The sequence below is a fragment of the Atractosteus spatula genome, chromosome 19, assembly GCF_055471065.1.
Source record: "Atractosteus spatula isolate fAtrSpa1 chromosome 19, fAtrSpa1.hap1, whole genome shotgun sequence".
Taxonomy (NCBI): domain Eukaryota; kingdom Metazoa; phylum Chordata; class Actinopteri; order Semionotiformes; family Lepisosteidae; genus Atractosteus; species Atractosteus spatula.
The window spans coordinates 2,626,599-2,635,320 of NC_142724.1; the positions used below are offsets into that span (position 1 = coordinate 2,626,599).

Genomic DNA, 8,722 nt, shown 5'->3' on the forward strand with positions numbered 1-8,722 from the left:
AACTTCCGGTGTGAGGTTGAAGGTCAAAGTGCACTTCCTGTTGTATACTCGCGTAGGCAGGTGATGGTAGGGGTGTGCGCGTAACAGTGTTGGTCTGTGATGATGTAAGGAAAGTTATTTCCCCAGCTTGGTGTATCAGTCTGCCCTTCAGAGCGCAACTTTGTTCAAACGCAGTTCTTTCCCTTTTCGTCTTCCACGGATGTGAGTTTAGTTGAAATCTCATTACTGTAGTGAACCGATTGTGGAGAGTTACGATGCTGTGCAGGACTGTGCTGAGAAACATTTTAGGAGCCAGCAGGGGTGGTTTTCCCTGTCGTGGGTGGAACTATTCCGAAAGCGTGTCGAATGCTAACCACCGGGAGAAAGGTAACAGCTTTTGGATTATACTATGAGTGCTGTTGAGTCCGTTTTACAGGTTTTGTTGGGTAGCTGGCACCACATAAAAAACATGTCCAAGCAGGGAGCTGCGTCAACGTGCGTAGGTTGCAAAGGAACAAGTAAAGGTTTATTTCTGTGAAACACAACGTTTCGGCTGTGGAGCTTTCCTTTCACATAAAAAAACATTCCTGCTTCCGCCCGTGCAGTTGTCTTTGTCGTTGTCTTCACATGTGTTTTGTGTTGGCAGAGAACCTCACGGGCAGAGACCTGGAGAAACATGAGCTGCGCCCGTTGTACATGGATTTCCAAGCCACCACGCCGATGGTACGTCGGCTCGGTTAATTACCACATTCAGACATTAATTACGCCCTGTCGTGTCCGCCCCAGGGGTCAGGGTGGTGGAGTGGTCAGCATGGCGGCCTTCCAGCTCAGGGGCCCTGGGCTCCTTTTCGCCCCCTGGGGTGCTGTCTGTGTAGAGTCTGCATGTTCTCCCCGTGTTTGTGTAGGGTTCCTCCTGCAGTCCAAAGTCATGCTGGTGGGTTAATTGGCTTTGGGGGAAATTGGCCCTGGTGTGAGTGTGTGTGTGTCCTGCGATGGACTGTTGTCCCCTCCAGGGCGTACCCGGCCCTGCGCCCGCTGCTTGCTGGGATAGGCTCCGGCTGGATGAAGAGGGTACAGAACAGAGGGATGAGGAACCTCACTGTGTACTGGGGTAGCAGCAGTAGTGAAGTGCCTGCTTTCAGTGGCCATAGCAAGGGGGATCCGCACCCACGACCTTCTTATTGGCAGGGCCCCTCTCCGCTCATGTCCAGGATCCCACGGTTGTCCGTTCTTCCCCGCAGGACCCCCGCGTGCTGGATGCCATGTTGCCCTATCAGGTGAATTACTATGGCAACCCTCACTCCAGAACGCACGCGTACGGCTGGGAGAGCGAGAGGGCTGTGGAGGCGGCCAGAAAGGTGAGCCCGGCGCACGTGCTCCCCCTCCGATCCACCAGACCTGGGCGACGGCGGCCGACTCGCTGCAGAGGCCGCTCAGATGTCTCGGGGTGATCGGGATTGGGGCATTTACTGCAACGTCAAAAAGAAAAAACACCTTAAACTTCAGAAGTAGCGTGCTGATTTTGAGTCAGCTCCATGCCATGCCGTTCTGAATCTGAATTTAAAGCACAGGGAAGGCATTGATTTATAAAAGAACTGTAAATGTACGCTTCTCTTTTTTCCTCCGTCATCACCCCGTGCTGCTTTTCTGTCTTCCCTGTGTAGCAAGTGGCCGACCTGATTGGGGCTGATCCCAGGGAGATCGTGTTCACCAGCGGCGCAACGGAGTCCAACAACATGTCAATCAAAGTGCGCATCACAGCAACAGAAAGTTGCCTCCTCTCGTGTGTAACCTGATTGGTGTTTAATCGTTGGTGTTGATTAAGTGCAACCTGTGCATTCAGTTAATGGTCAAGACTGTGTGGCTCATTAAGGGGCAGAAGGACAGACTAAATGGGCAGGGTCATGCTACGATTATAATAATGTTGTATTGAATACTAAAGGCCGATGTCCATTCTCGTTTTCCCTTTCTGTCCCTTTTACCAGAATGTTTCTCATTTAGCGATAGATCGTCTCACACCAGCAGTGAGAGACCATGATGCCCACTGACCTCTCTGACCGCTCTGATCACTAATTGAGCCCATTCATTGCTGCTTTGAAACACACACAGCCTTGTGTCCTAGTTTCAAGCAGGTGGTGACTATAAAGAGACAGACAGAGCCTGCAGGTTGGCCTCCCTTTCGTGACCTAGGGTTGTCCTTCACCGGTTCCCCCCGTAATGCGATTTTCCTGGTGTTCCCTTGGACTGCAGGGTGTGGCACGGTTCTACAAGGCCAGGAAGAAACATGTCGTCACCACGCAGACGGAGCACAAGTGCGTGCTGGACTCCTGCCGAGCGCTGGAGGCCGAAGGGTTCGACGTCATGTACTTGCCTGTAAAAAGTAACGGCCTCATTGACCTGGAGGTGCGTGTTGTGTTTGTAGTGGTGCGTTGGGAGAAGGGGAGCTGAATGTGCTTTCATTCTTGAGCTTCCTAAAGCGTGTATCTCAATATTGTCACAGTGCCTTTCTATTCAGCATTTACTCATTGACTTTCATTCAGGAAACATTACATAACCATACTCCACGATGTTACCCTTTTTGGTTTACAGACTTCACAGCTGCATTTCAGGTTGAATTACACCTTTGAATTAAATCTAAAGCCGGATTTAGGTTTGTTCAGTTCTTACTAGATTAAAAATACTGAGCAGGTTGAAACGTCTAAGCAGCACTATGCGTGTTCTTGCCCACTTCTCAGTTTGCTCATCTGCCTTGTGTTGTGTTTGTCAGCAACTGGAAGAGGCCATCAGGCCTGACACCAGCCTGGTTTCAGTCATGACGGTCAACAACGAGATTGGGGTGAAACAGCCGGTGAAAGAAATAGGTGAGAGATCCTGTGCTCCTGTTGCAGTTGGGGTGGCTTCGTGCTTTTTATTTTTTATTTTTCCTGTAGCCATGTTTACATTTTCAAACGAACTTTGTGTGCTGTTCCGGATCAGGTCGCGTCTGCCGTTCCAAAAAAGTGTTTTTCCACACGGATGCGGCTCAGGCCGTGGGGAAGATCCCGGTTAACGTCAACGAGTGGAACGTCGATCTGATGTCAATCAGTGGTCACAAGATCTATGGTCCAAAAGGTGAAGTACGATTATAGACAAGTGGTGCCTCTGAATTTTCATTCTATGTGAGTCAACTGCAGTTTCCTTATTAACTGTATATACAGTACGTCTATTGAGATGAGGCGTAGGTGAGTACAAGTCGTATTAAGGTGCAGTGAAAACCAGAAGACAGTGGAGTTACTGTAGCTAATACCATTGTTTTACCAAAACCAATTTACTATTCCAGTGGTTGTTATACAACTGTTCCCTATTCCTGTTGTCACCAACGCAAGACAGACAACTTAATTGCTTGATGAGGTGCTAAGTAAAGAAGGAACTGGCTGAGCAAAAGACTCAGGGTGCACTGGGACGAGTGGCATGGGACACTCCGCACTCCCATGCAGTTCCAGCACAGGGCGCATGGTGGCGTGGGTCTGTGTTTAGATCAGCTGATTTGAATGTGAGCAGTGGGGAAGCAAGGCAGCATGCGTCAAGCCCTCCATTTCCGTTTCCCTCATCGCCAAGAACATTCTCCCTGCTCTGATAAGTAATGTAGTGCTGTGTGCATCTACAGTAAGACTCGGATGCATCGTATTTGTCCTGGCCTTCGTTTTTACCGCAGAGTCGTTAGCTCATTATTATCCTCAACAAGAAGCAGCTGGAGGAAGTCTTTATCGAGAAGCTGTGATCGTAGATGTCAGGCCCCCGCTGAGGATTTTGTTTAAGTGCACAGGGTTGAAGTGTTTTGAGGTCCTCTAGCTTCTGATACCCTGTGTTTCTGGAGCCCTGTGGGTAACGAGGTTTTTTTTTTCTCTCTGCGCTTGTTGGCAGGAGTGGGGGCGCTGTACGTGAGGCGGCGGCCCCGGGTGCGACTGGATCCCCTGCAGAGTGGGGGGGGGCAGGAGAGGGGGCTGCGCTCTGGCACGGTGCCCACCCCGCTCGCCGTGGGCCTTGGCGCCGCCTGCGAAATAGCACAGCAGGAAATGCAGGTGCGGAGACCGTGTGGGCAGACAGACGCCCGCTCCTCACGTGGGCCAGAAGGGTTCTGCTCCGAATGAGCTAATTAAGGAGCTAACCATTTGCTGCACTTGACTGAATGAACAGTTTGCAAAGATCTTCGGCGGTTGAGTATTTAAAGAGCCCTAGAAAACCTGCTGATCCTGCTTTCTGCGTGTAGGCTTAGCTACGTAGATGCGAACTTTTTAATTGGTTTGATTACAGCAAAGATGGTGCAGCTGGTGCCCCCCACCTTCTCGGAACCCGCGAAAGATTCTCAGGCTTACTCTGTCTCCCCTGCAGTACGATCACAGGCGGATATCGATGCTGGCTGACCGTCTCCTCGGGAAAATCATGGCCGGAATCCCGGATGTGGTGATGAACGGAGATCCCGAGAAGAGGTATCCAGGTGATGTGCCGCTCTCGGTCAATCAGTCACATGTATGATTTCATCTTCTGAATTGAAAAAAGAAAGTGATTGGTTAGCAGTGATGTGTGGATTTCTTTCTTAACCTTGAGCAACTGAGGGATTAAATGTAAGTTGGAAACCCCACAGTCCCCACTGTAGCGTAGTGACTCGGTGATCTTAATTAAAATATCTTTTATATTCTTGATACAAACCCTAGCAGGTCCACTCAGCCTGCAGCTCCTCCAGTCAAATCCATTGCAGCAGCTTGATCCAAGCAGCTCTTCAGCTGCTACACAGAGTCGGTCAGAAAATGGCGGAGCTTGTTGTAGCTGAACCTTGTCAAGTAAGAGGACTTGGAGGGGCCCGCAGGTTGAGTAGCCCTGAAGGCCCACTGTCTGATGGTCACTGTTTCTTCATTGCGATGCAGGTTGTATCAATATTTCCTTTGCCTATGTGGAGGGAGAGAGCCTGCTGATGGCACTCAAGGATGTTGCTCTCTCTTCTGGCAGGTGAGCAATCCCAGCACTGTGATGACCCCGCTCTCTCTCATGGGTATTTCTGTTGGTCAATCTGAAAACAGTACAACAGCTCTTTTTGGCTCCTTTTGTTTTATTTTTAACCAGCACGTGACATCTTTTGTTTAAGTGGGGTTTTTTTTTGAGTTTTTGCAGATGAACATGGGGATAATTGTCGGGTGGCTTGAGAGCACAGGTTCTAAAACTAATGCCGGACTATAAGTATGTGTTGCATGGATTATGATAGAAAGTGTTGTCATAAGTAAACCCCCTGTGGAAAGCATCAGGCAAGCGGTTCGGGTCAGATAGCCTTCTCTTGCACTCAGGCTTATTCCTGTTGTTAAATCCTCATTTGGCTTGATGAGGCAGTGTGGAGGAGTGGGCTGGGCTCTGGACTCGGAACTGAGAGGTTGTGGGTTTAGATCTTCGCTGGGCCACTGCTGTTGTATCCTTGAGTAAGGCGCAACCACTAAATTTTCTCGGGTTAAATACCCAGCTGTATGAACGAATTGGCACAAATCTTAATAACGACGCCCGCCCAGTTTAATAATGATGGCTGTTCTGATCAGTGACGAGTTCGCAGAACCTGAGATGTTTTTGCCTCTCTGCAGTGCCTGCACGTCCGCCTCCCTGGAGCCTTCATACGTGCTGCGAGCTATTGGAACTGACGAAGACCTGGCTCATTCGTCTATAAGGTGCCTGTTAAAGGAACTCTTTATGAGACAGTATCTCTCCTTTTTCAATCTGTGTTTTTTGTTCCAGGTCAAGATCATGTTTCTTTAGTGGCCAGATGAGAAATTACATTTAGGTGAGGGCTCTCATACCCTGGTCCTGAAGAGCCCCCGTCGCGTTCAGTTTTATAGGTGACCCCAACACTGAAAGGCTCCCATGAGAGTGGAAACACAAGTAAATTATCGATCAGTCGAGAACGTAATTTGGTCAGTTAAAGTCTCTAAAATTCCTTAATTAAGCAAATCTCAATTGATCACAATTCAGAAGTTCAAGGTCTTTAGCAATAGGAGATTTACTGCTGCCCTGGGGGCTGGACTGGGGCTTTTGAAGAGGAGGACTAGAGGCAGACATGGTGTGGGAAACTCTTGCGTTATTTAGGGATGTGAAAGGTTTTGCACCTCTAGTTTTCCGTGCTGACTCAGTCCCATCCCGGCTTTCCTCTTCAGGTTTGGAGTCGGTCGCTTCACCACGGAGGAGGAGGTGGATTACACAGCGGAGAAGTGCATTCAGCAGGTCAAGAGGCTGAGGGAGATGAGGTCTGTCCCCGCATTGTCGCCTGACAAGACAATCGGTTGATTCGCTGCGAGAAAATTAACCTGATCCAAAAGCGACGGTTGCCTTGCCACCTCAATTTATTTTTTTTTGCTAATAAATTTATTCCCACCGCTGTTCTGCACATATGTGCTTAATCCAAAAAGCAAATAGAGTTTTCTAGATTCCCTTAATCGTGAAATCTTCAGTGGACCAAACCCGTTTTCGGTGCGCTGGCGGTGCCCGTTTTTCTGTAAACATTTACTTGTACAATGTCAGAGATTCACTCGAGCAGCTTTGCAGCCAGAACCGCCCCTGTTCCTGATTTGAACCCACTTTATCGACCTCTTCGCGTTTGATACTGAAAGGGTTTTAATTTTCCTTTCCAGCCCGCTGTGGGAGATGGTGCAGGAAGGAATCGATCTGAAGAGCATTAAGTGGACGCAGCACTAGAGAGGATTTGCTCAGGATCTCCAGCTGCAGAGTCCCCGTCGCCCCTCGTCCTTTCCTCTTCTCGCTCACATGACAGCATTCCAGTGCCTGTCGTCTCTCTCCGCTTGCTATAGAACATTACAAACATGACAAGAAACAAATGTCCGTTTAACCACGCACAACAGGATGGTAAAAACTTGCTTTGTACCATAAGAGGAAGAATTTGATCTCTTTTTTTTTAATATGGGCTGACTGTCCTTTCCTTTCTTTTTACCTGCAGTAAGAATGAAAACCATTGATATCCAAAGGCTAGTATGTGGGCGAGCAGCGAGGTGCTGGTATTTAAATCACCGTGTGTTTTTGTCTTGGGTCGGGGGCCCCGTGAGGACCCTGCGGGGTCAGAGAGGGCCCCTGTGGTGGCCAAGAACTACATTCCAGCCTGCTGCAGTTTCAGGATGGGGGGAGAGAGGTAGAAGCTGTCGGTTTTCTCCCATGTAGAAACGGAACAGATCACATACAAACACAGGCTAGCGTCGGGCTTTGTGATCGTATCAGACGTACGGACTCCTTAATATGAACTTGTTTTTCTAGCAAGATGTGAAAATGACTAATAACTTCTGTGAACGTTCGAATACGTGCGAATATGCCTAAACTTTCGGTGTGCAGTGGCCTTGAATGGAGAAATTTTAAAGAATAATAGGTCAAGATTGTATGTAGTTGATAGTGTGGGTATTTTATTAATCCTCTTAATGTTTTTGTTCCAATTCAGAAAGTACTATAAATGCTTTTTCATGCACAGGTTTCTCGAGGTTTGTCGGGCCGCTGGTCCTCGTGAGGCTGGAGTTCTGGGTCCTGACTCTCGGAGGCATTGTGATGTTCAGTCTTTGTGCAGGCCTGGCAGTGTCATTTGACAGATTCAAGTGCTCAGCTCTTTCATCATGTTCACGGTTGTGAAGATGGTGAAAACTGGAGACAAACCTTGCATTCTGAAGACGGCACATCTTAATGTTATCAAGGGTGGAAGATGTTAAACATGAAGTTAAGCAGAAAGACTGGCTTAAGTGGAATGAGGAGGGCCCAGATAATTTGGCCCTTTGTAATACAGATAAAACAATCATTTCACAATGTCTCAGACAGAAGTATCATCGCTGCTTGTTAAAGGTTTAATGCTTTAAAGCTTTTTTTAACTTAAGGTTTTGCTGACTGTATTGAGTAGATGTACCATTGATGCTATTCTAATGTTTAAAAAAAGACAGCACCTCACTGTCACAAGTCAAATACATGTCTTTTCCTGTAGGCAGTGTTTGCTGACCAGGGGAGAAACTGACTTTTTCCTTTTACTTTGGCCACTGCGAGATCTTTTTTTTTTGTGGTACATTGTATCTGTATAAATAAACTGTTCTGAAACCTGTCTCCCTGCCTTGTGTTATTATAAACCTCATTTTCTCAATTAAAATCCTTGGGGTTTAATGGGGATCTCCTAATTCTACGTGAGAGAGACCTATTCTGTACGAACTATGCGGCAAACCAAAACATTCAGTTCAGATGGATCAGTTCCCAGGCGCTGAAATGATTCTGATCATCCTTTCCGCTGCGAACACGGGGACACGCCAGCCAGGGGTTGCTGCAGAAGAACGACTCTTCTACCGTGCAGTTCAGGTGGGGAGCTGCGTCAGCATGCGTAGGCTGCAAAGGAACAAGTAATAGATTTATTCCATGCTGAAAAAAAGAAGAAAGAGAACGCAACGTTTCGGCCGTGGAGCCTTCTTCAGGTGAAGAAGGCTCACCTGAGGTGTGGCTCACCACACCTGAAGAAGGCTCCACGGCCGAAACGTTGTGTTCTCTTTCTTCTTTTTTTCCGCATGGAATAAACCTATTACTTGTTCCTGTCTTCTACCGTGCGCCGACGTTTCGAAACCTAAACCTGGAAAAAAAAATGTGCAGACGTTTCCACTCTCGCGTTATTCAAAGGTCGCGCTCCAAACCCCACGCGTCCACACATTTCACCAAATCCTACACAATCCTCAAGGGGGGGGGGCAACTCGAATCGACTTGA

At 48.1% G+C, this 8,722-nt stretch overlaps 1 protein-coding gene across 2 annotated transcripts; it reads left to right on the top strand.

The window, feature by feature from the left end:
- Positions 1 to 30: 30 nt before the first annotated feature.
- Positions 31 to 8,079, top strand: nfs1 (NFS1 cysteine desulfurase). 2 transcript variants are annotated; one of them, XM_088937206.1, is made up of 13 exons: positions 31 to 366; positions 626 to 702; positions 1,221 to 1,337; positions 1,644 to 1,727; positions 2,230 to 2,382; positions 2,747 to 2,840; positions 2,956 to 3,090; positions 3,883 to 4,040; positions 4,351 to 4,456; positions 4,884 to 4,965; positions 5,583 to 5,666; positions 6,150 to 6,239; positions 6,624 to 8,079. In XM_088937206.1, the coding sequence occupies exons 1-13, from the start codon at positions 255 to 257 to the stop codon at positions 6,685 to 6,687; spliced, it is 1,356 nt and encodes a 451-aa protein (XP_088793332.1). In that variant the 5' UTR covers positions 31 to 254; the 3' UTR covers positions 6,688 to 8,079. The 2 variants fall into 2 exon arrangements, 1 of the variants encoding a protein (XP_088793332.1); XR_016094478.1 differs by having other exon boundaries at positions 42 to 366; positions 4,351 to 4,448.
- The last annotated feature ends 643 nt before the right edge of the window (positions 8,080 to 8,722 follow it).

Coding starts and splice junctions, on each gene's coding strand:
- nfs1 (XM_088937206.1), top strand. CDS start 255: ATGCTGTGCAGGACTGTGCTGAGAAACATTTTAGGAGCCAGCAGGGGT. Junction 1,728..2,229: donor CCAACAACATGTCAATCAAA/GTGCGCATCACA, acceptor CTTGGACTGCAG/GGTGTGGCACGGTTCTACAA. Junction 4,457..4,883: donor TCCCGAGAAGAGGTATCCAG/GTGATGTGCCGC, acceptor ATTGCGATGCAG/GTTGTATCAATATTTCCTTT.